Source organism: Rhinolophus sinicus, chromosome 17 (assembly GCF_057876585.1).
Source record: "Rhinolophus sinicus isolate RSI-liver-muscle chromosome 17, RSI-T2T, whole genome shotgun sequence".
NCBI classification, from domain to species: domain Eukaryota; kingdom Metazoa; phylum Chordata; class Mammalia; order Chiroptera; family Rhinolophidae; genus Rhinolophus; species Rhinolophus sinicus.
Window position 1 is genome coordinate 152,693,434 of NC_142517.1, and position 26,352 is coordinate 152,719,785.

At 38.5% G+C, this 26,352-nt stretch overlaps 2 protein-coding genes and 1 long non-coding RNA gene across 14 annotated transcripts in view; 2 read left to right on the forward strand and 1 right to left on the reverse strand.

Annotated features, from left to right (window-relative positions):
* Positions 1 to 6,308, forward strand: part of SLC4A10 (solute carrier family 4 member 10) — a 256,810-nt gene extending 250,502 nt beyond the window's left edge. For 4 of the 9 annotated variants that reach the window (XM_019727280.3, XM_019727282.3, XM_019727289.3 and 1 more), the window contains one exon: positions 4,201 to 4,341. In XM_019727280.3, coding sequence (XP_019582839.2) covers positions 4,201 to 4,267 — 67 coding nt within the window. In that variant the 3' untranslated portion in view covers positions 4,268 to 4,341. Of the gene's footprint in view, positions 1 to 4,200 lie in introns of all 9 variants that reach the window. The other 5 variants (XM_019727291.3, XM_019727287.3, XM_074337123.2 and 2 more) reach the window with 2 other exon arrangements.
* A 374-nt stretch (positions 6,309 to 6,682) lies between these two features.
* Positions 6,683 to 9,701, forward strand: LOC148754866 (uncharacterized). Its single transcript, XR_016019897.1, has 3 exons — positions 6,683 to 6,783; positions 7,755 to 7,833; positions 9,605 to 9,701. It is a non-coding gene; the product is annotated as an uncharacterized LOC148754866 (long non-coding RNA).
* A 2,624-nt stretch (positions 9,702 to 12,325) lies between these two features.
* Positions 12,326 to 26,352, reverse strand: part of DPP4 (dipeptidyl peptidase 4) — an 81,912-nt gene continuing 67,885 nt past the window's right edge. For all 4 annotated transcript variants that reach the window (XM_019727293.3, XM_019727294.3, XM_074337130.2 and 1 more), the window contains 4 exons: positions 25,503 to 25,567; positions 15,469 to 15,541; positions 15,133 to 15,206; positions 12,326 to 13,447 (listed from right to left, as the gene is read on the reverse strand). In XM_019727293.3, coding sequence (XP_019582852.2) covers positions 13,346 to 13,447; positions 15,133 to 15,206; positions 15,469 to 15,541; positions 25,503 to 25,567 — 314 coding nt within the window. In that variant the 3' untranslated portion in view covers positions 12,326 to 13,345. The remainder of the gene's footprint in view (positions 13,448 to 15,132; positions 15,207 to 15,468; positions 15,542 to 25,502; positions 25,568 to 26,352) is intronic.

Genomic DNA, 26,352 nt, shown 5'->3' on the forward strand with positions numbered 1-26,352 from the left:
TTAATATGAGTTACTCAATAGGCTCTCTCAGACTTTGGGTTGATGTTTTCTGTCTTTTACCAGGACTTTAAAATCTTCATGTATTTCTTTCCTTGGCTCAAGCAAAAGTCATATTTTATTCTAAAACATGCTTTATCTTCCTTTCCCTGAGATCCCTGCTACAGTCTGATAGAGTAAACCTCACAGTAATTCAGTTTTATTAGAAGTCTTGGAAGAAAATCAGAGTTATGAGAAGGCTAATACCTCAGACCCATTGAAATATGTGCTTGTGGACCTTTCACATTAAAAATATGGCATTTCTCTGATTTTTAAAACACGAACTCCAGGTTTATGGGCTCAAAATAAAATGCCAGCCATGGGAATTGCTGGAGAACTTGAGAAAATCAGACTTATAGATGGCTTTTCTTCCTGTACTATATGGATCAATATTGCAAACTCTTTCTCTGTTTTTCTTTGGGTCAAGCAAAAGCTTTTATGTCATGATATTTTAGGTATTCCTTAAAGTAAACAATAAAGTCAAGTGATGCTTTTCACCAGAAAAACCTAGCTAGTTGTTTTAAAAATATGTACTTAAATTACTTCAGACAGTAGAATAACTCTAGTGAACAATGTAATATGCTTTAAGCAGATCCAATTTAAAATACACCGTCCTTTATATTTTGATATAACCACTTGGTTTTTATTCTCTGCACATATGTTCCCACTAACATGAGATTAAAACTATTGTGAAATGAAAGTTTACCCCGTTTTTTTTGTTTTGTTTTTTGTTTTTGTTTGTTTTGTTCACCTTTATATGTGATAAAATCTGAAGCTTTCCATGTGGAAAATATCTCTTGGTTAGTTAGTGGTCAGTGTCTTTCATCTTCATAACAGTGGAAACTGATGCAATGAGTGTGGCTTCCAGAAATCCTAAAACCACCAATACTGAAAACAACAATATCCCCCCAAACCACTGCTTTGTCTTTGTATCTGTTGAAGGCACTGAAGTATGATGACCAGGAACAGTAAAAATTTTGTGCCTGCTAGAGTATCCATGGGCAATAAAAGGCCTATAGACCAGGTTACCAGGGTCTGTATCTCTTGAGACCTAAACTGGCTTCTATGCAGTCTTTGATACTTCCATCCCTGGTTTTCCATCCTATCCCATGTTATAGGCCCTACATGCCTACTAGAGAAGCCTAGATACCTTTTCTTAGTGGAGTTTGGAATAACAGTTGTATTTCATCTATTATTTCATTCACTTTTCATTGTCAAAAATATTTTATCCAGTTTAACTGAAAGAAGGATCTAAGAACTAACTGCAAATTCTACGACACCTGTGGGATGTCTAATTTGATCCTAGTTCAACAATGCTGTACATGCATGTGACAAGTCCTCTGCAGCTTATTGAATAGATTGGTGGAAATAGGTCTCATTAAAAACTACGTTGCATCAGAATAGGTAAGCAACTGCTATGTTTTATAAAACTGACAGCCAAGATTGACGTTTCTTGGAAGATACCTGGCAACATTAGGAAAATCAACACTTGGTTTGGCCCTGGTGACAGAGGCTAGGCTCTGGGACCACCCTTCCTGCTCCACTCTGTCCCCCCACACCCACCACTTTCTTCTATCCTGGATTCTCCTTCTCGCTCTGATTTCCTAGGCCCTTTCATGACTGCTTGGTAAATGTTGTTCATAACAGCTCTTTTGGTGTCATTGAAAAATAACTGTTTCGAGATTGCTTAGCAGCATGGAAGTAGTGGGTCATGTTTTGCTTTCTCTTGAAATATTACTTCCTTATTTATTAAATTGTAACACCTCAAGGGCAGGGACACTGTCTCATCCATGTTTTATCCCCTGGTCTTTTCAGATTACTATACAATACATGTAGTATATTTATTACATTAGATATGTAATATATGTCATATCATATATGGCATATAATAGATATGAATATGTTTATTATAATAAGCACATAATAGATATGGTATATGTTTAATAAATATAGGTAATAAATATATGTAACATATTGACCACAAGAAAATCATGTAACAAGGAATAGAGTACTAGTCCTACAGTAAGAAAATTCAAGTTGATAATATTTTTCATAGATGTTTTGAGCTGGATATAAAATTTCTGCCTCATAATGTGCTGAAATCTAATTTAATACCCAAACCACTGGGTTTAAAGGCAAAGCCTCAATCATAATCAATTGTTTTGTAACCAAACAACCAGTACAACCAATGCAGGACGTCAGGAGGAAGCACATCTGTGAAGCCAGTTGATGTTCCGAATCTTTATTTTTTGGGTGGGTGACTAGTAGCCATGGGGAATTCGCTCATTTATCAAAAGGTTGTGGAGCAGAACATTGCACACATAGGAAGTGCGCATGTGTAGAGACCAGCGTGTCTCTGTCCTTGCAGGTAGGATATGTTATTCTGTCTTTCGAAAGATGAGTTTATCGGTGTTGGGAATGCCAGCCTCAGAATCTTGGTATTTGAGCTACCACAGAACTTGGCCATCTAGTCCAAACTAATTCATGGATGGGGAAATAAAGTTCCAGAGAGGTTAAATAACTAGCCCAAGGTCATACAGCTCATTCTTAGCTTCCAGAAACTGGATGTAATCTTCCAGTTCCAAGCCCAGGGCTTCCCCCACTGTCTCATACTGCCCTTTTTCATTGGTTTTATTTGGCAGAAGAGACTGGGAGCCAGGTAGAGCCCAAGGAAAAGTTAATTTAGAAAGTAGGGTAGCAGACACTTGTCATATGAACGGAACTTAAAGTAGAAGAAAGTGAGTCATGCAGACAGAGGAGTTAAAAATACAGAGTTAAGGCTCTCAACACATCATGTGCACACTGTCATCTCCTCTCATGGAAGGAGAAAAGACAAGGGAAAAAAGTTGCTTTGCTTTGACCTGTAAGTAGTGTGTGCTGAGAAGTGTGGCAGGCACAAACCTGGGTGCCATAGACACTCGCTCACACCAGCTCTGAGCACTGGCAGCGTGCCACAGATGGCAGAAGCTCCGGCACTTCTTACCTGATGGTGCCGGGTGGTGGTGACAACTGAGAAGGGCTGTTTCTAGCTTGAATTGGAGGAAAAACAATTTAAAAAACACACTCTTAGAATATGTCTAAGTTATTGACCATTATGAAAGCTGCACAGGAGGCCCCATAGAAATAAAGGGTTTTAACTCTCGCTTTATTACTTGGAAAAGGGTTATAAAACCAAGGATTTCCCCAACTATTTCATAAATGTATATTAAGGGCCAAAGTCAACAGTAAAAATGTGTGGGTTCTCCCAGCTCAGGGCCTCAGCGGCTGGCCAGCTGTAGGTGTCCTTTTGTGCCAGCAGCAGAAAGGGACATGGAGAGGCCTCAGACATGGAGGGCTCTGCCCTGTGCTGACAGGAGTGGGAAGTGAGCAGTTTCTGTCCTTCTGGAAGCACATGCTCTTGGTGTGGGCTTCATGCCTGTTATCCCATTATTTGAAATTTCCACAAAAACTGTCAACATAAGAGGAGGAAAAGTGTACATCAGAAAAATACTGGAGAAGAAGAAGACAAAAATGAGAGCGTCACATTACCAGCTTGCCCACTGATAAAGTTCATGGAAGACTAGATAAAATAAAAACCACTTGGGAATGCGTTTATTCTGGGAGGAGTGAGGAGGAGCGCAGGTGTCTGGAGGGTGGTGTGTGGGCGACTACTTCCTCCAGACCAGTGCAGACATGTGTCCTGCCGACCACGGCACAGTTCTCCCCAAGGATCAGGGACCAGTCTGTGCACAAAGGATGGGCCACTTGCCCCAGAGCCCAGAAATACCTACTGCGTCATCTTGTTTGTGTCATTTAGAGTGTCAGTACTAACGATATGGGGCATGACTGACATTTTCAATAACCATCAGAGATTCATTTGCCCAGAGGAAGACCATGGTATTAATCTTGCATGCTTTTGGAACTGTCTGCTTTTGGACCTGTTTTAAAAAATGTCTGGTTTGGGGTTTTGGTTTCTGTTTTTTGAATTTCCCCCTTTCTGCAGTTCTTGGTTTCTCTCTCACTGAGTACAGAGGATTTTAATTGTTGCTATCTATGTCTGTTTCTCAGCGCGAAAGAGCCATGCCTCAGGGCCCTTGTGGTGCTTCGGGGTTGATGGCTTTTGTGTCTGAGCAAAGTCGCCATGCTGGATCACAGTAATAAATTTCTCCTTTTTTCCCCCTGTAGCATTGAAAACCGAAAAGAGAAGAAAGCTGACTCAGGGAAAGGTGTTGACAGGGAGACTTGTCTATGACTTGATCTTCAATTTATTTTTTACAAATATATGAGAAGAGTGCCACAATTATTAATAAAACTGCTTTGATCATGCATTGTAAATTCTGTCTCTCATCCCAAATCCACCTTCACACTGTAAGTAGTGCAATCCTTGTTTCATTTCTGTGTTTAAACTTCTGAGCAGTGAGAAACCCTCGTGAGCATATACAATAGCTAATGCAAGAACCTGTGTGTTCCTTGCTCTATGTTAGGCCTTTGTAAGCACTGGATTCTAATTGTCAGTTTTATGAGAGCAATAGCTTTCTTAAAGAGATAAGTCGCTATTTACCTAGTTTGTATTTTCCTATTGTAGTGACCTGAAGATACCTGGTAATTTCACTGAGAAGAATTTTGAAAGGTAGTCTTACTTCTTATTTTTTATAGCTTAGCATTAGTGACTTATTTCAAAAGTCCCAAATCAAAAAGTTAGTTGGGAAGCATTTCTTTTTAAATAATTGTATTTATGCATTTCCTTGATTTAATATGATACGTTTAATATGTAAGAATTTATATGTAACTAAAACTTAAACTACTTTGAAAAAATATGTATAGCAACCTGTCTACAACTCATTTAAAAGAATCAGACACTAATGCAAAGAGTCAAGTAGTATTTGCTTAAAATTCAAGTTGTGATTACATGATCAAATACTAGGCTTGTACAAAATACTTTAGAAAAACTTTGTAAGTTTTGTGAGATTTAAAAAAAACACCCTTTATCAGAAATATGCTGTTAAATTTCTTTCCCATTGACAACAAATATTTTCCAAATAAATCTATTATACATGTACTCATTGAATACTACATGGTGAGTCATTGTATATGAAATTCCACTCCTGTAGTTATTCTGCTGCTAAAGGTCATGTGCTGCTAATGCTGCTTCTGAATCATGTTCTAATGTTAGACTGACAGGTCTCCATTTGTAACTTTGTTTTTTCTGCAAAGCTCTTTTCCACTTTTTAATTAAATGCATGTTGTAGAAAAATAATATTTTAAATGAAATTTTCAGATTCTCTTTGAGAAGCTTCTGTAGATATTTCAGTTCATATGAAATAATCCATCTTTACCAAGCTTATACAAGAAGAAGAAAAGTTAAGAATTTTTGAACATTACTAAAAATACAGTATTTCTTTTTATTTTAGATGAATGTGAAGTTAATAAAGATGAAATCTCATAGTGTTATTGTTTCCTAAGAATGACCAGTGGTCATCCATCTTGTAGCCTTCAGTGTCCAACTTTATAATAATGCAGAGCCCTGTCGCTTTCCCAAACTATTAATTACATATTCCGTGTATAAGTGTACATGAAAAGTGAAAAAAAAAATCCTCCTGTGATTAAGCTTATAAGGGAAATAAAAGAACAACAGAGCCTTTATTAGATTCAACATTTTGATACCTTCTGAAAAATTTCCCTCACAATCTTTTAAGGAGCCAGTTCTTTATGGAACATAAGCCTAAAAAATATAGGGAGACTATGCAGTTAATAAAGTCTGTGTTTATAAATGCCAAGGAAAAAAATACAGAAACTTTCCATTCCACATGTGTTGCCTTTGTATATTTTATAATACGAATACTGCATCGTAAACATTCCCATTGTTTTATGATTAAGACTAGCAGTCCCATAAGCAGCCTCCCAGTGTTTTACTATATTAATAACTGTTCTGTTAAAAATGATCATAGTGAATTAAAATATTCACATGATCACCTATTTGAATAAGCAATCATATCCAATGAAATTCTGTATTTCTGAGTATTTTTATAGTCATTTTGTTCTTGTGTAAATTTTAATGATATCCCTATGTTAATCCTAATATTTTGAAATCATATAAAATATAAGAAAAATGTAGTGTTATATATTTCCTCCTAATTTCAAATCCTGGTCAAAACTAGTGAATATCTTGAATGTAATTTATTGCAAAGTTTAACTAATGTGTAAATGTGACTAGGATATTGTGTTTTTCACAACTAAGAAATGTTATGTGGAAATAAATATTTATCCTAACTAATTTCTTTGAACATTTTAAATTGTGATTGAAGTGTCTTGTCTTTTTTTCCTAGTTTTAACCAGTAAATCAATGGAAAACATTTCGGTTGTTTAAACATAATATTTAAATTTAGACACCTCTGATGTAAAGAAAACTTGGTGATACAGACAATTCAAGAGTATTCACACAATTTGAACTTTATGAACAGGATACTTTGAGAGCTTTATTAGAATGTATCTCTTCATTTTCCAGAGAGCAGTGACTTGGGTGCAAATAGCATTACTCCTATGACCAGTAAAAGCTTCCAAGGTCATTAATAGGATTTACCATAACTGGAACTCCTTAGACTTCTGTTTTTACCCCCGTGGGGAAAGCATTTCCTAAAATTTGTCTCCTCTCTGCTTGTTGCAATAGGTTAGATGGGACCATTATTCTTTTGTAGCCATCTGGCAGTCTGTCGGGGAGATAATTGCATTCAAAACTCTACATATGGATTAATATTTTTCTCTTGACTCGTGAGTTTACTTTGTAATTGCTACCATTTAACAGCCTTTAATACTGGGAAATTTTTCCCTAAATATAATCTGAATATCTCCTTGGTATAGTTTAAATCTATAGCTAGAAACTCTCCACTTACAATTCATAAGCAACTTGTGTTATTTCAACATGATCCCTAGATCTTACAGAATTTTTCTTGGCTCTTAAAAGTGTGGCTTATTTTTTTCTTATCTGCAGTAATCTACTTCTCTTTCTTTCTTTCTTTCTTTCTTTCTTTCTTTCTTTCTTTCTTTCTTTCTTTCTTTCTTTCTTTCTTTCTTTCTTTCTGTCTTTCTTTCTGTCTTTCTTTCTGTCTTTCTTTCTGTCTTTCTTTCTGTCTTTCTTTCTGTCTTTCTTTCCGTCTTTCTTTCCTTCTTTCTTTCTTTCTTTTATTATTTTTATTTTATTTTGTTGGGGAACAGTGTATTTCTCCAGGGCCCATCAGCTCCAAGTCGTTGTCCTTCAATCTAGTTGTGAGGGCACAGCGCAGCTTCAAGTCCAGTGGCCACTTTCAATCTTTAGTTGCAGGGGGCACAGCCCACCATCCCATGCGGTAAGTGAACCAGCAACTTTGTTGTTGAGAGCTCACACTCTAACCAACTGAGCCATCTGGCTGCCCCCTCTACTTCTCTTTCTATTTAACTCTGGCCTGTTTGCTCCTGGGCACTTGATTATTTTACTATCATTGCAAGATTGCTCTCCAAATTCTCCAATATATCTATCTTATGTATTCATGCAATGGAATGAAATGAGATTACAACCATTTGACAATTTTTGAGCGTAATTGGATAATATGATGATTCTCTAAATATCTACTCTGAAAGGCTACTTGTAATCAGTTCCCTTGAAGAAGCTCTATATTCAGGATTATTACTTTATTTTAGAGATGTCTTTGCATATTTTCCTTAGAAAGTTCCAGCTAACTGATACAACTGTCACTCCAATTCAGTTTCCATTGGTGCATTGGCCACTATCCTTTGTGCTGGAGCTTTGAAAATGGGACAGTGATCCTCATTTCTAAGAGCAGGGTAGGTACATAGCTATAACATAATGTGATACGTTCTAAGTTGGTGGTATAATTAAAGCAGTGAATAATTTAAGGATGGAACTTTGAGTAGGGCACAGTTTGAGGAAAATGTTATATAAGAAGTAGCATATCAATTAGGATGGAAATGGGGAAGAAACCTACTCCAAGAACTGCAAAGATTCTCAGACACATGTCAGTATTGAACTACAAATGAAATAAAAAATTAAAGTATATGTTGTAACTGGGGCCTGACATATTTGACATATGACATATTTGGAAGCCAGCACACAGCCCAAAATGGTAGTGTTAGGAGGGTAGTGAAGACCTGTAAGAAAAGGTAGAAACATAAGTTGAAAGCATTATAAATGATGTTTGAACTTTATCCATTAAGAGTTTTGAATAATGGAGAGGCATGAATGTTTGGAAAGATAATCTGGCAGCACAGTAGAAAATATTGTGGGAAAAATCACTTCCTTAGGGATCCGGCTCCTAGCATGACTCTCAGAGGCTCAAACTAAAATCTCTGCAAGTGGTCTATAAACTTCTATTAAGCTTGAAACTAAACAGGCCAAATGTATTCCTTGCATACTTAATAAATTACTCCAGACACAATAGCTGTATTATAAATCCTTTTATGTAGAGCATGCCTTTATATAATATATTTTGGGTTATATTTGAAAAGCATGTTCTGAAAACATGGTATCAACAATAATCCTGAAACTATTGAACAAATCTAAGGTACTACAAAATTCAGCCAACAGCTGGCTCATCTGAGTCCAGAAATAACCCCCCCCCCCCGCCCACCCTCTCACCCTGTTTGTTACATCCATTTTTACCATAGACTTAGCTTTGTACCTAGGTACTCTTGCCGTCTGGTGTGGGTGTAATCATAGGTTTTTGCCATGTGATTTATTTCTTTCATTTGTTTATAAGTTCCTTAAAGGTAGCAATAGTGTTTTACCCTCCCTTTGTAACTCTCCAGAGGCTAGTTCTGTGTTCTGCTTTTTATCCACCCAGCAAAGGCTGTGGACAAAATTATAAGTAAAATATATCAGAAGATGCTGCTGCTCAGTTTATTAAGAATGACTAAAGATCCAAAAAGGATTCTCACTGACATGTCAGTACTGGAACAAAAATAAATACTTATTCTTGAAGGTGTGCCCAGCACCTGGGGACACAGAAGCCTCAGGTGAGAACCTGCGCAATCAATGGAGACATCACACTAGGAGAAGGAACTAAATAGTTGTGAACAGGAGTAGAGAAAATGGGAAAGGAAGATGCCAGTCTTAGATACCAGACCATATATATATATGTATGTATATGTATATATATATATGTGTGTGTATATATACATATATACACACACATATATATACATTTACATATATATAATTTATTTATTTATTTATTTATTTATTTATTTATTTATTTATTTATTTGTATCTTCTTCACAGCAATGCAAAATTCTGTGAAGTAGGTATTTCTGTACTTCTTTCAAATTAACAAAATGTGTTCAAAGAGACTAAGTAGTGGTCAGTGGCAGGCCAGTCTGCGCATCTTAAATGGTATCTTAGTTCCTGTGTGTTTCAAACTTGTCCTCAGGGTTTTTCTCTAATTTATTTGTCAATTTCTTTAACTTCCTTTTCCAATAAGCTAATTTAAAACTCTTACTGGAGAGTAAAACTTCTATGAAGGTCAAATGAAATCCACTGTAACTTTCTCACTGTGAGTGGCGGCACCCATTCTAACCAAGATCCGTGTAACTCCCTCAGTTGCAGTACCGGGCGTCTCCAGCAGGAGGCGAGGTGCGGCTGCCTTCCTCATTTAGCAGGGCACACACTCATTCCAGCTCACGCAACCCGAATCAGGTATATTTCCTCTCAGTATGTAACATTTTTTTTTTGTCACTCTTATTTCTGTGATTAACATTGGAAACCAAACCTACCCAATGAAATACTTTTTGTTTTGCCTACGAGTCACAAATATCATGACATTGGAAAGGAGAAAGTTAATGGAATAGTTAGGGTTTTGGTTGTTTGATGGGTCAGACTTCTCACTATACATGTGTTTTAAATATCTGACAAATTTGGGGGTGATTGTTCGGATGAAAGATTATGTAGAATAAGACCTTTGATTGCGTTTGTTAAAGGTTAAAGTCTGTAACCCCAGAGAAGATACGCTTCCCAGTTTAACAGTAAGGAAATTATCTTTTTATTAATTCGAATTCTTGAGTTTAAATATTATCACAGAAAGGTGACATGAATAAAAATGATAACTTTCTACTGAACATCACTTTGGTCTTGTTCATCCCATACTCTGAGTTTTCCTGTGGGTAGTGATAGTATGCTTTATTCCCACGTTCATCTCTCATTCTCAGCCATCTGTATGTATCCCTCAGAAATCCTGAATATACATTCCAGGTCATCCTGTCAGACACTGCTAAGAGAACTTTCACAAAGTTGGCAGAACAAAATTATCTTACTTTATGAAAAAAGCCATTCTTGTGTTTGTGTTTGTTTTTCATTTAGAGCTTATTAAATCTTAAATATTGTACAAATCTAGTAGTTTTATAAATTGGAATTCTCACGTCAACTTAGAGTAAAAGCAACAAATGACAAGTGGTGGAACTGGTAGCCTCAATGACCACCTGTGAATAAGAAAGACAACTCTTAGAATGCCATACAGCCTGATGTGATCATTGATCTTTATAGTGGTGGCCTTGATTGATCAAGGATGCACTGAATTATGTTCTATGCCTGCTATTTAAGAAAGCATGGAGGTATATCACCATTTTTAGCAAGGTTTCCAACAACAACCACCAAATGTTCAAAAAATATTTTTGAAGTGATTTTCTAAAAATCTTGACCAAACTCAAAAAACAAGCTCTGTATCCATGCAAGAGATGTGACCATTTCTCCCTTCCTTTGGTGTATGCGCTCCTGGAAGCTGGTGCACTTAGCAGGTTGTTTACAAAAGGAATCTTAGCATCCATGTGCCTACTGAGGCTGCAGCTGTCAATGGCAACAAGTCTGAGCATCTCAGTGGAGTCATTAGTTCCTGTGTGTTTCAGACTTGCCCTCTGAGTTTTTCTCTATTTATCAGTTTCTGTAACCTTTCCAACAAGCTAATTTAAAACTTATTAGAGAGTAAGACTTCTATGAGAGTCACATGAAATCTTTAACTTCCGTTATATTTGCAACCCTAATTTGCAACCCTAATTATGCAAAAAATGTATGCTTGGATTTTTTGTTACCTCTGGGCTCCAGAGAAAACATTTATCATGTTTAGACACTATAGGAACAATGAATTCATATAGTTTTGATATTGTACAATATCAGACAGTATACAATGGTCTTAATATCTGTACATTATCTGATATTGTACATCTACTATTACACAATATTTGGTATTGTCAACATCTAATACTGTCAATGATCTTAATATCTGTACAATAGCTGAAATTGCACAATATATGGTTTCAGTTAAGATAAAAGGAAATTTTTATTTAATTTGCTTTCGTGACTATTAATTTAGTCCAGGATGTGAACAGATGCTCTATGACTACTATTTCTGGATATAGAACTCTGCAAAGATTGGCCCAGCTACTCATGATGCTTGAACTCTATTAAGAAATAAAATTATGACAATAGCCCTACAGGTTTGAAGGTCAGTTTATAGTTCCAGTGGATGAGTGGTATTTGAGACTTAATTAAAATGCAGCTTCTCAATGGCATGCTCTCAAAATACAGTTGAAGCTGAAGTTCGCAATCCTGTGTCCATTCCATGACTCACCAGCCTCATATTAAATTAATAGATTTTTTCCCCCCATTTCTTCCATTTTAAGCTGCAGCTCACTCTGTCTGGGATAACTTTTTCCAGCAAATATTCTGAAGCTAAGTTTAAGTTCATAAAATCATTTTTTAAAAAATGAGGCCATTTTACAAATAATTGAGCAAAAAAATTCATGTTTCCTCAGTTATCTAGACATTACTTCGCTAGGTTAAAGTCAGCATCTGAACTCTATGCTTTTATGAATATAGTTATATCAACCAAAAATAGTCAAACACTTAAGTGATTGACTTGACTCTTTTTTGTTCTACTGAGCCATCAGAGCTACCAAGATGATATTGTTGATATTATTTTTTCTTATAATATGAGCTTCATCATAGTTCCGTGAAATAAAATGATAAATTATGTATTATATAAATAACCCAAATTATTTTAAGTTGATTTTTCAAAAGATGTGTGTGCGTGTGTGTGTATAATATATATAATATGTATGATCACAGAAATTGTATAGGTATTGGATGAAAATGCAATGAACTTCTTAATTTAACACATTCCTATGTATCTATTTTTTATAAAAACTGAACTCCCTCCATGTTTACAAGACAGTCTGGGATAACAAGCAAAATAAACACGAGCCTTTCTGGATAAATGTGTCCATATGCCAATGTGGTTTAGGTCTGATTCAAGACACAAAACTCATTACCTCTGAAAAAAATGAAATTTATTAAATGACCAGGAGAAATTTGACAGTATGTAGAATGGGAAAAATAATACATAACTTTATGGTTTATTTTCAATTAAAAAAAAACAAGTCCAAGGAAGTAAAAATATTGTTTTAATTAAGATGCTCAGAGAAATAAGAAAATTTGATGCAAGTACTCTTTCAAGTTAGGATTTATGATACAAATATTTTCATCTTTTAACAGGGCAAGCTGATGTGTTCACATCTCAGTTCCAAGCTGCCTCTTTCAGGAGGAAACATCAGTATTTTTTAGAGCACATTGACAATGCTTTCCCATCACCCTCGCTGTGTTTTTGTAGCACCTATAGCCATAACTGGCACCTGGGGGCCTTGCATTGTTGGCAGTTTCCCTCTCATTTTTTTGGAGTCTGTTCAACTGCTGTGGTTTTACTCAGAAGTCAGTGCTTTGCATATATGATTTCCTGAGACAGTTTGAATAGTCTTTCTCAGAAAACTGTGCCAATCTGGCTGTGAACAGCTCTTCTCTGAGAGGAGCTGACAGCAGCCTGGTCGGGTCAGCATGCTTGCACTTGGGTTCCCAGCCAGGCCCAGCGAGCTTCTCTCCCTACCCCCTTTTCTTACCCCTGCTTCGGCGTATCACTGTGCACATTTTACCATCCGTTTAAAGAAGATAACAAGATTTGTACTAGTCCAGTTAGGAAAAACATGAAATGATGCCCAGGAAACCTATGCAAAGCTCCCCTAAAAACAATTCATATTTGTTGTTTTAGCAAGTGATGTGGAAATGATTTTAAATAATAAACCAAACCAGACTGAATAATTCAAACTTCTGTAAGGTAATAATCTGTTGCGAAGACAGAAGTCCCCACTTAGGGTCCTAGACATGAAATTTGGGAACAAAGTAACCTTAAATTTCTTGATTTGGGTGTATTTTTTTTAGATCATCTTGACAGTGTAGTTTGAAGATAATGAGAACAAAATGGCCTTTAATAAGCTTTAAATGGCATGCTGTTTCGACGTGCTAAGGTAAAGAGAAGCATTGTTTTATGAAGTGGCTCATGTGCGTATATATATGTTGGTGTGCTGTGCTGGTGCCGATTCCATGGTCTTCGTCTGTATACCACTGGAGAAAGAAAAAGGTCAGAATTAGGAAGTCAGTTGTCTTGTGGTTTTCAGTCAATTCAAATGGGTTCTCACGAGCACACAGAATAACATAGGACGTTTTCATTCCTGAATCAGTGTATAAACTCAAACGTGATCAGAGAGGGTGTGTAATATCCCCCCCAGAGCTTTTCCAGGGCATATTGTTCTGTCCTCTGGAGGTGCTGCGACAGAGAACTGATTGTGAATTTGGTTTTACTGTGGAGTCTTTCAGGATATGTTTATTCTAATTAAAATATTCAAATCCATTTTTAAATTTGACTCCAAGGACACTTAGGTCCATATGAGCGAATGTTTATCTCATTAAGCTCACTGGTTTTAATTAAGTGTTACCAAGTGTCAAATTTCTCCTACACTGTAGTAAGATAAAGTGTGTAAAAATAAACGAGTTTTTAAAAGGCAGTTTTTCCTAATATATATCACTAAGGAACTGGAAACACTTATTTCAGTATTCAATATATGTTTAACATAAGTGAAGTCAAAAGTCAAATGTGTTATTTACAAACATTTAGATTTTTTACTGGAGTTTTGTTTTTATCTGTATATCTGACATTTATGTAGAAAGAACTGATGACCGGAGGCAAAAATTTATCAACTCATATCACATTAAGCAAGTGGGAAATCATTGCCAGGCAAACATGTATTATGGAGACATAAATTAACTTTTAAAAATTGTTTAATTAAAGTAGCACGTCTTTCTTTGAATAGTGAAAAAATAAACCTCAACCTCTTAAAAGAATCTAACACACAGGATATTTATCAGGTTTTCTGGGTGTCAAGTGACTATCCTACTTGTATACAGTGGGCAGTGTCTGAACTCAGCACAGATAAAGTATATATGTTAGAAGAGAGTGAGGAAAAGCAGGCTTTTCTAGCTAAAACAGACAAAAAAGCATTTTACACAAAAACATAGTGTGACACATAAACATACAGAATTATATATACACATATATACATATATACATATATGTATATGTATGTACATACATATATGTATATATTTTGTATATATACATATATACAAAATTATATATGTATACATAATTTTTTTCTTAATCAAAAAAGTCTAATGCAGAGAGGACATTTAACATAATACGTAGAAACCTCCTTCTGTAGAGGCAACAACAGCTCTATCTAGCCATTTCCGACTTTATAAAACAAGCCTAACTGTTTAATGCCTGTGGTGGTTCAACAAAAGATCACATGGCAATTACGAAGCCTGAAGCTTGCCGATTATTAATACCCCACTTGTTGTTAGAATGGCTAGTATTACATCCTAGACAGAAATGGGCTTTCGCATATGAATTTTGCTGTTATCACGCTGGTTTTTCTTTAGAATTACTCTGCCACACATCGACTGAGTAAGTGATTCCTTTTGAATTAAAACGGGGAGAGACTGAACACTCACATGTCTAGGAGAGCAGTGTTTTGACACTCCCAGAATATGCATATTGTGCTTCTCAACCCCCGACTCTATGATATCATTGAATATTACTGTGTCTATGGCTCAAGGATATAACTTCTCCAACTTCTCACTGGAAACATAAAAAACATTTCACTTCAGTCCCTGTCTCCTGGGACCTCTGTGAGGTGAAACCAGACCCCTCCCCAGCAAGTTCCCGCCCCTTCCACAAAGTTTTGCTATACCATTGCCTGGAAATCCACTCCAGCATCTACCAGGGCTTTGGAGATGTGAGCCGACTGCTGAAAATGAACGTTATCTGTGGGGAGAGAGAGGAAACATAAAGTCACTAATAGCTCTAGTTTCCTGATATGGAAGGATGGGGAAAGCTCAAGAAGAAAAGGACTATTTGAAGTTCCAGGACTCAGCATTCCATTTAGCCCAAGACAAGTGAGTTGTGGAAAGCAACACTGTTTTATTGAAGTAAATCTAACAGTCTTGCCCCTCATGCTTTTGTTTTGTCAGTAGTGAAATTGCAAACCTGTCTGTGATACTAAAAAGTCTAATTAACTGAAACTCACCATCTGCTGTTCCATGAATAAGGAGGTACTCAACTTCTTTAAAATTTTCAGCTCTGCTCATGACTGTTGAATTCTGGAATTGGGAAAAAAAGAATGTCATTATTCAAAAAAAGATCTGCCATAAACTGATTTTTCACTTCAGTTTACAAAATAAAATGTTTTCAGCTGGGGCCCCCTTTGATACAAAATATAGCAAACCGATATTCAAGCAAATGCTGTCTCCATGCATGGCAGAATGCATAGCATGCCCTGTGCTGGGAGACAGGACTGGAAAGGGAGGATACCACATCTCCCCTGCCCATGTGGGAAAGAGGGTACCTGCCACCCAGGCTGCATGCAAAACCCCTTGAGTCCCAGATCCCAGATTGGCTGTGTCCTACGCATTACCACAGGGCAGAGTCTCATATTAGCAATGTATGTTCCATGGGCTTATGCTGTAGTTCAGCCAAAAAGTGTATTGCCATGGCAACCATGTGTCACATGGTGCCATACATGCTACATTTCAAAGAGCCTGTACATAGTATTTGCAATGAAACATACTCTGCAATATGTCATATGAACTTTGGTTCACATTGCTAGGCTCTGAATGAGAAACAAGTGTGCCTCTTTTGGAACAGATGTTTAAAACTGAAGCAAATGTGACACATGGAAGGAGAGAGGGGTGAAAAAGATCAAGAACGGCCTTAAGAAATCAGGGGTTGTTGTCTGCCTCACTCCGTATTGGGGAAAATGCTGCTATTGGATCAAGTCATTCCCAAATCACCCAGGGAAATAGGACCAAAAATTGGGAGGTCGGCTTTTTGAAGACTGCTTAGTGGCCTCAGTCAGATAGGACTTCCAGAATGAGGGTGGGATCTTGGATGAAACAGCCTTTGAAAGCATGGAACTGGCCATCTGATCTTACTTTGTGGATGTTTAGTAAAATTGGGATGAAAGTAAAAATGTCACATAAACAATTTAGTGCCTTTGGGAGGGGATGAGCAAGCGTCTACTTCTATTGTCTTATTATGTATTGGGCAAGGGAAGGGCGAGAAGCCTCTCTATGGGTTTAAAATCAGCCAGCTAGTCCACAGCATCTTGGCGAATCAAAGTCAACTTTGTGAAAGCCAAAGTCTATATTTTACAGATATCTTTGTAGCTAACACCAGCTTAATATTTTTAATGGGAGCCCTGGTGGTCTGGCAGGAAGCTGGATGGGACTAAGGCCAGAGAACTTGTATTCTAGTCCAGCTGCAATATCAGTGAACTGTGCAACCACAGACAGGCTGGGAGCTGGGCCTTGTTTTCTGTAAAGTGGGAATAAGAATAAATCCTCTTAGGAATCAAAAGAATAGGAATCAAGAGACATGGCTTTTTTTTTCCTTATTTTTCTTTTTTTAGATTGAATTGCTGATGTTGAGAGAATGCTATAACATAATGTTCCTGGAAAAAAGAGATTCTGTCTACAACTTTCAGGACAGCATCACCCAACATGTTTCAGATGACTAAGGCTCACTCCCAAGGTCACACAGTCCTGGGAAGTTCAGAGCAGATGCCCTCCAACTCCGATGTAGGCTGGCTCCCACTTGTCCTGCTCATATTGCATTTCTGAGCCATGCTGAGAATTTACCCACAAACTTTAGAAACAAATACCTAGGATTCATTTAAAGTCACTTTTATTTTACTTCATTTTTCGGAAATGTTTTATCTGGTGAGATGTCCCAGATAAAACCATCCATCCCAACATTACCCCATTCATTCATCTATCCATTCGTTTTTTAAATCTAGTCAATCAATATTTATTTGTCACATACCCCACTAAACAATAAGATCCATGAGAAAAAAGGTTTGTCTATGTTGTTCATCACTATATTCGTAGCATCTAATACAGTGCTAAATATTAATCAAATGAATAAATGAAAGACACTTAAGCACTTACATAGTACTATTCACTATATTTGGTCCTAGTTTTTCAGAGGCCAAATTGGGGCAGCTGGGGTAGGTGGAATAAAATAGTGTCATTCTGAGATTTACTAAGATATGTTTTGCCCACTTGCAGCCCATAGGTCATGTCATTGTTTATAGTAGCTAACATTTATTGAGTGTTTACTCTGTCAGTCACTGCGGTAAGCATCATAAAGAATTTATAAAAGCATTATTTCTACTTGATCTTCACAACATTCCCATGAGATACATAGCAATCCTGCTTTCTACGTGGAGACAACGGGATTTAGAAATAACTCGCATCAGGTTACATCTGTGGGAAGTGACGGAGCTGAACACAAAAGTCTGACAGCAGAACCCTTTCTACTGCCTATGCTGCTCATGACATGGTCTTCCAGCACTGGAGGAGCGAGAAATAAATTGTTAATTAACTGTCCTGGGATTTGTAGGACACAGATACACTGGGTACCTTTGGCTGCTGCGTCCCTAGGCTTTCTTAGACTGAATTAATTGGAAGAGCTCGGTCCTCACAGCCCTGAGAGATGTGTGAGGCATGTTTTCTGACTGCGCCGAGGAGGCAGTGTCTAATGCCGCAAAAGAAGCTTGAGCAATTTTCTGCCCTTCAGAGAGGAAAAAGCGTCAAAATCAATCTCCCCGAAGGACAGTGTAGGATTCTAAGCTGGAGACAGGAGAAGCTGGGGCTTGGACCCCGACAGTGAACATTAATAATCTGAGCCCCAGGCCCTGGTGCCCCGTTAGACTGCTCCCGGGTGATCCTTTCTGCGAGTCCTGCTCTCAGTTTGCGGGGATGGCACTGCCGTGTCCTCCACCTTCTTTCTCCCTGTACTAAATCTAGCTCTCAGCTCGCGGAAGGCAGTCAACTTTAACACCTTGACCTGACCCAAATATACAGCTGTGTCACCTCACCTCACTTCCAAAAGCCTCACAGTCCCTCCTTACTTGGCAGCTTGAATAGCAAAAGCCGCTCCTACAACCTCCAGGAACCATAAAACTGAGAAATGTCACTGAAACATAGAGTAATAGTTAGGAGACATATAAATACACAGGACAGTTAGCAAGGAATGTGATAACTACTGGAGTTTGGACCAAAACAGTTTCTGGCTGCCTTTTTTTTTTTTTCTTAAATGGAGTGAATACAGGCTGAAAGAAGACAATTTTTATAAACAAGTAAAACCCTGAGCCTAAGATAAATGTTGTGATGTACACACTGTAGCTGTGATGAACTAGACATGGTGAGAAATGCAACATACTGAGAAAAAGACGAAAACTGTGATAAAAGTGTCATGATGCAAATTGTTTTACATTAACAATATTACACTACAAAGAAAGAAAGACAAATACTTTAATGCAGCAAGAGAAAAATAAAACAAAAGCTTCTCCTGCAACTGCAAGATAAGTGGGCCATTTGCAAAGCACACTTCCCCCTGCTCACTGGGAGAGACCTTGCTGTGTGAGGGAGAGAGGAAGCTGAGGCATGTACCCGCTTTAAGTCTTTCAGGCTGCTGAGGACATTTTTCCCCCCCAAAAAAGATGCAGCTGTGTCACCTTGCCTCATTCCCTACCAGACTGAGTATCCTGGTTTCTCAGTCAAGAAAGAGTTTTGAGAGTCCACTGTATGGTGGACTTTACTGTATGAAAGTCAACACCCGAAGCCAGGGAAAGAGATGCATGCATTAATTTAAGGTATGACTAACAATCAGAAAGAATTTAATTGTGTTATTTTAACCCATCAAAATAGGATAATCCCCATTTGCCTGTTGATGGAAGCAGAAATAAAAAAGGAAATGGATGACTAAGTTAGACGCTGAATAGTCTATCACCAACTACTAAAAAGGAAGCTAAGAGTGATAAATGGGCAAGGATGCAATGGTGGTGCAGTTGGCACCCTCCTGCGGCTAGAAACTTCCGGAGAGCCCCGCTGCCAGCAACAGTCTGGCAAAGCAAAGTGGGAAGGATTGGTCCAGTGGCAGTGCCGATTCCACAGCATCTCTGCAAGGAGCTTTTCCTTCAAGCCCCAAGAAGAACCATCTGTAGCTGCTCGTTGGATCATGCTGGTTCCTCAGTTACCTTCCAACAAATAAATCTTTGTATTTTTGAAATAAAAGAGAGAGCTGATAAGAGTGGGGACGTACTGTGAGAAACAGAAGGTCTAACAATTTTTAAGCCACCTCTTGTGTCATCTAGGAACCATAAGGACAATTTTCTTCCTGAGGATAATGTTGGCAGCTGCCATGTTTTGAAAGCCTATTTCATGGCAGGCACATGTATCTCATTTAATCCTTTTAATAACCCTGTGGGTAGGTCTGATTACTCCCATTATCCAGACGAGAAAACTGAGGTTCAGAAAGGTTAAGTAGCCTCACCAAGTCCATACAGCTAGTAAGTGCTAGAACTAGAATTTGAGTACAGGACTATCTAACTTGAAAGCCCATTCCCTTTAACATCACATTCTCCTGTCCCTTCACACCACAGCCAGACAACTCATTACCATTTCCATGCTGTTATAGAGAGAACAAACAGCCGCAGGTACAATGGATGGCCCCATACTTCAGTGACATATTACCTGGGGTGTACCGACTTTCTATGCATTCCCCCACTTGAAACGAAAGCCTTATAAATAATATTAATGATGCTATTTGGGGAAGTACCATTAATGCCACAGAAAACAGAAACCACAGAAAATATTTAAGAAAAAAAATTAATTCAACCCACTGTATCAGATGTTTTACTTGTTTACATCTATCAAACAACTGTCCCCGTGAGCTGCCAAGGAAAGAGGTCCCATCAGCTCGACAGGGGGCTTTACCTCAGGCCTCAGCAAGCTACACTGGCTTCTTTAAAGATCACACAGCAGTCAACATTTTATCAGCACTCAACAAACAAGTTAAGGTTTGGCTTAAATCTGAAGGTCTCTCTCCCTTTGGCATATTCTGGGATAATAGAACAAATGTCAAATCAGTACAAGATGGCATATTTACAAAATTGCACCCTGTTTTGCATAACCTAACGATGCAGCAGTTCTTAAGGATTGAACATTTCAAATCTGCTAGCAGAAGACTGCCAAATCTATGACTGTTTCATACACTTGCCAAAAGCCTATCAAATTTTGAGCAAAATGCAAAATAAATCTCCTCTACAAGTTAAATCAGTCCCTTCTGTGTGTTCCAGGCTGCCCTCTTCTCCTGGCAACCAGGCTCGGGACTTGGGCCCCATTTCCCTTGCCCTTGATCTTATATCCTCTCTAATGTGTCTTCATAAATCCATCCCCCTCCTCCCCAGTCTTCTGTTCTGCCTTATTGGCCCCCATTTGGCCTGCTCTCCTCACAGCCCTTCTAGTGTGTTATCCCTCGGTTCACCGAACGTGCTTCACAAATACCCAGAAAACCAGCTCTGTCTGCTACTCATGTGTCTGCTGTGCTCCTCTGCCGCGTCCCTGTTTGCAGCCTATGGAAAGCATTTATGCCCTTCCTCTCCGTCTTCCTACATCTTTCTCAGTTGGCTTCAGATATGTGCTCTCTCCCTTTCCTACCGCTCAGTATCCATATGTTTAGCATATAACATTTTTGTGCCTCAGTTTCTGTGTCAATAAAATGGAGATAGAGCACTGATCTCAGAGAACTTGAGGGAGAATTGAACCTAACAGTTCATGTAAAGAGCTTAGAATAGTGTCTGGCCATAGAAGTAAGCACTTAATAAATGAAAGAAAAAAAAAGAAGAATGAAATAAATGAAACTGGATCCCCCTGGATGAGAGGAATGGTGGGAAGGTGAAATCTTAACTTATTGGCCACCTCCCATCCCCTCCCTACATGCTTGGAAGGTACAAAATTCCTGTGGCTCCACAGTGACAATTGGGAAACCACTAGTCTTTTTCATACGTGTTGGGCGCTTTGTCTTATTTGAGTTCATGCTTTATTACCGACTCTCTTTTATTTATCTCCAAAACTTTTGTGTTCATATTTTGTTTCACCAAAAAGGTAACAAACTTCTGAACAGTTAGAACACCAGGCACCTTAAATGGGTGAATGAAAATCTACCACATGTTAATAGCTTTTATAGGTTTGATTGAAAGACCTACGATTGACCATTTGTCCCATTAGTCAGGAACCCACTCCTCAAGGTGTGGCCACCGTTGTTATTTGCTTATCGCTCTTGGGGGTGAAGGTTGTTTCATTGGCTATCTGATTCTTTTGCTCCGAACTGTCACCCTTTGTCTGCTGTGGACTGAGGCTCACTGCACAAAAGATGTGTGTACAGAGCTTCACTGCCTATTAGCTCGGAGGTGTCACACCTCCACTTTGGCTGCCCATTTAGAGCTCGTGGGACCAGCTCCTTGGAATTTTAGGGAAATGAACATGTTCCTTCCCTCCCCTTTCAGTTCCTGGTATCTTTTAAAAGTGCTCCTTGGCAGCGGCGGGTGATTATCTACAAAAAAAGAGTCTTATGGAGTCACTGCTTGTGTCACTGCATTGGGTCCCAGGCCTAGTTCCACGGTTTTGTAAGAACAGGAAAGGGACTCTTTCTGGTTGGATGTCGTCCCAGAGCTGAGTTCCTTAGAGAATGGGTTGTAAACTAGCTTTCAGCTGGACAGTCCATGGCATTCCAGGCTGTCCCGTGGACATTGAGAAGTGGTTCCTCCATGTCCGTTTCCTAAAGGGTAAGTAGAACCTTTATTTTACAAAATGTGCTTCTCTTGGTAATGTTGATTTCTCTCAATTTTTCCAAATATGGGTTATCAATGACCTAGTAATGAATACTTTTGCTCATTTCAGTTTTTATTAAAAATTGTGTTCTCTTCCAAAGGCTACAATGCTGGCTACTACACTGATGATTCATTAGCTGAAAACGTAGACAAAGGTCAGAGTCTTGCTTATGACACACACTTTGGGCATTCGATCCTGGATGTGCTGACGAAAGTCAATCAACCAGAGTAAATGGGAATCATTTTCCGAATATTTCCTTCTGACCCAGCAAGTGCACAGGGCACTGAAAGCCTCTGCAGAATTATGTTCTTTGTCTTTTCAAAGAGGGTGGGAGGTGGTGGGGAGGGAGGAAGGGAGGGAGGGAGGGAGAGAGAGAGAGAGAGAGAGAGAGAGAGAGAGAGAGAGAGAGAGAGAGAGAGAGAACATAAACCACCTGGGAAAGAAAAGTAAAAGAAGATGGGGTCCAGAGGGGCAGCTGGGGCCTTGGAGGAAAATAGAATCTTTGAATGTTTTCTTGCCAGAGACAAAAGCACAGGCTCATTTAAAAAACAAAGGAGGGCAGCTTTATTCTAAAGCCTGCTGTGCACCAAATATAGGCACTTAGATTCAGTTCTCCACATTGAGAGGAAGCAATTTACCAGGGTGGCAACAGTTCAGTAACGCATTTGCCTCCCTTTCTCCTGCCCACCTTAACGATTGCTGGCCCAAATAATTCCTCTGAGTAACACATGGGGAACCTTTAGCTCCCTGGTACTGGCAGTTTTAATGTGTCCATTGCCAGCAGTAAATTTTGTGCCAAGAAAACCCGACTCCTGGCGGTGGAAGGATTAAACAGTCCTCGGGTGCCATCTGTGCAGTGAAACGAAAGAGTGACTTTGTGCAACCAGTGTGCGTGTATTGCCATTGGCAGTAGGAAGTGTCTTCTGTTTACACGACTACCTCACGCAGCGAACACCTAAGGGGAGAGATGAACAAGGCCACCAGAGGTGGGGGTAGAGTTGAGGAAGACAAAGATCAGCGTGCAAATCTGTGGGAAAGTCTGGGAAAGGTGCAGGTTAGAATAGCAGATGAAAACTAATTATCCTCTAAGGGGAGGGCTGGTTGAAGAGGAAACACCCTGTCAGCTGGTGTTCATCTGGGAAGTCGGCTAAGTGCAAGGACTTCCTCAAAGATCAGGGTTTAGACTTAACCTTGTGTGTCCAGGTTCAAAGACTTTTCAGTATGGGATTTTTTTAAACGAACTTTTGACTCATCATCCACCAGGTTCCAGAGTCAGGGACAGGGTCCTGGGCAGTTCACCTTCAATGTTGCAGGAGTTTTTAGTACATTTGAAATAGCTGAGAAATCCCTTTGGCAACTCATCAAATATAGTGTACCACAGGAGGGATGGTTTTCAAATTTAAACATCCCGGTCAGGTCATTGACAAGAAAATTCCAGCTGTAAAATAAGAGACGTGATGGAGGCATATGATTTTCATAAAAATGTTTCCCTTCAAATAGTTGTTAAATTAACTCAGAGAAGATTTTAAGGCTTATACTTCATACTAGGTAATCCGAAGGATACAATGTTGAGTAAAGCCTTGAAGAGATAATAATACTGCAGAGGGGAAATGGGAGTACAAACCAACAATGAGTCCAAGAGAGAGAAATGGAGGGTTAGAGAGATATGAGGAAAATGTATAGGACTCAAAAGGGGATGCTTCTCCCCTGGGAGAGCCGTGCAAGTCTTTCCTAATAGGTGGAGATGGAGACGAAATGACATTCCAGGCAGAGGGAAAAGAGGACAAAGGCCCAAAAGGAAAAGGTCCAGAAATATTCAGAGAACAGTGAACAGGCTAGGTAAACTGGGCTGTAGTAAGAAGGGTGTTGAACACCTGGTGAAAGAATGATGGGGAAGGGAGTCCGCTGAGTACACAGGAAAGGTCCATGAAAATGCTGCGGGTGAGGCAAGTTCTAATAACTCTATGCGGTATAGAGAGGAGTGTGGAAAGACAAGCTAAGGGGAATCCAATTGGGTTGTTGTTGTAAAAGGGGAGCAGCCATGTGACAGCCACAATGTGGTTATGAAGAAGGGCAAGGATGTCTGAAGCAGCTTACTGGATGTGGAAGACAAAGAGTGGGAAGGACTGAGTCCAAAGTAAAATGGGCCAGTGAGCAGAAATGAGAACAACCTGATTATGGGACCGCTTTGTAGTGGAGGATGATTTGTGCATGTCACTTTACAGGTTGCTACTTTTTTATCTTGACTGAAAAACAGAGATGAAAACACACCCATAGACACAAACACAGATGCATCTCCTAGCCCCACCCCTCCCCCCACTCGCCTTGCTAAATAAAGCTGGGAGAAGTAGAACTAAACTGTCTATACTTACGTTGCAAAACTAGACATTTTGAGTTTTACTGTGTTTTGGTCAAATGGCTTTAGAATTCATAGTAATGATAACATCTTACAAAAATGTGCAAATATTGCTCAGAGAAATGTATTCATATGAAGCCCATGCCTTGAGCGTTGTGGCACAGATAGAGAGAAGTTGTTCTCTTAACTTATTCTTGTTTATCTTTCTTTTTAATTCACCATCCTGGGAAGAATTTTGAATTTCCTTTGGAGAATGTAAACATCAGACGATTTGCCTTGTCATCTGTAAGTTTCAGCGTTCTCGACTAATATGACGAATAGAATCAGGAATCTGTGGCACGGGCCAAAGTGCTACAAGGGTCCTTAGCACTTCCAGCTGCATCAACGTGGCTCTGGCTTTGCGTTGGCATCCACACTAGCACATGGGGCTGCTAGTGATAATTGCACCCAGAGCATATTTCAAATGTTATAGCCCATCTGCAGTTCTCCCAACAGGCAAATCACACTATTGGATGCTATTGAGTAATTAGAGTTCAAGGGCTTTTCAGGGTACCGCCAAACTGTACCTACTCCTCACCTGCTTTAGTCAAATTTTGTGTGAAAAAACTGTACATATTTCGCTGTGAATAAGAAAGTTATAGGCTTGTACATAAATCTTAATTATGATAATACCATGAGAAATTTTAATATATAGCTAAAGGTTTAGAATCTTCTGGGCTCTAAGGAATATGCTGAATTTGACATGTTTTCTAAACTGAAATTTTTTATAATTAAAGTAATTATCTGGTGTTGCTTTGTATTTCCAAATGAATGCATATTGTGACCTATATAGCATACGATAAAGACTGTAATTATGCAGAATATAGTAGGGGAAGCTACTGGAGTATCTTTAAACCACCTGTGTTATTTCTTTTTAACAAGAATTTCGTTGGAAATAAAAACATATATATTTTCTAGAATAGATACACTTTAAAATGTCCTTAAACCACTTATAAATAGGTTATGAAATGGATCTGGTTCCTTATCTCTTACCTTGTAATGGCCAAGGTTGTCTTCTACAGTTGGGAGACCCATGTAACGTTCTGTGTACACTGAGTCTATGACAGAGAAAAGAAAAAAGTTAATTCATATAATGAAGACCTTTCTTCCTTTTATTGGGTCATTTTATGTGCTGTGGTATGTCTTGTGCATAGGTCTATAGTGTTACCCTCAGAAGTGTCTCCTCCAGATCATTTTTATTTGGCTTGTTAATACAGCCAGACACCAGCTCAGACTCCTGCCTTTCCACACTCTGCCCTAGCCCAACCCCACGTAGCTCTTATGATGAGGGCAGAGAGAGATCAAACTAGATGATCTAAAATCCAATCAACAACCCACTTGCCGGAAAGTCAAATGTGAAGGGCTAAGAGGTAAGGACTCTACATTAGCATCTGACCTTTTCAAAGAATCTTAATTCTCTTAATGCCTCGAACATCTTGAAATTTTTTGGTCCTGACACAGTATATGCCCTAATTTATGATATGCTATTTCTGTTTGGAAATCTCTAATAATGTTTAATTACTAGTTGCTTACTTAAATAATATTTTTTGGCAGGTTGAAATTCACTATTATAAAGAGAAAGAATTCAGTTATCATTCATTTGCTGTATAACTCCATATTGGCTCAGCTACTCCATCGTGATGCAAGTGAAACATTTGTTTTTCTCTCATTTTGTGGAGAGGCCTCGATTTTGGTGGTGTAACATTTGAGCATTGTTAAACAGATTAATATCTGCTGCCAAAATGACTTTAAGCTCTTTTATCTATATATGGCAGAAAAACATGTTATTTGTTTGGTTAATTTGGGTAATTAAGCATATTTTTGTCCTGTTTTCAAAAATTAA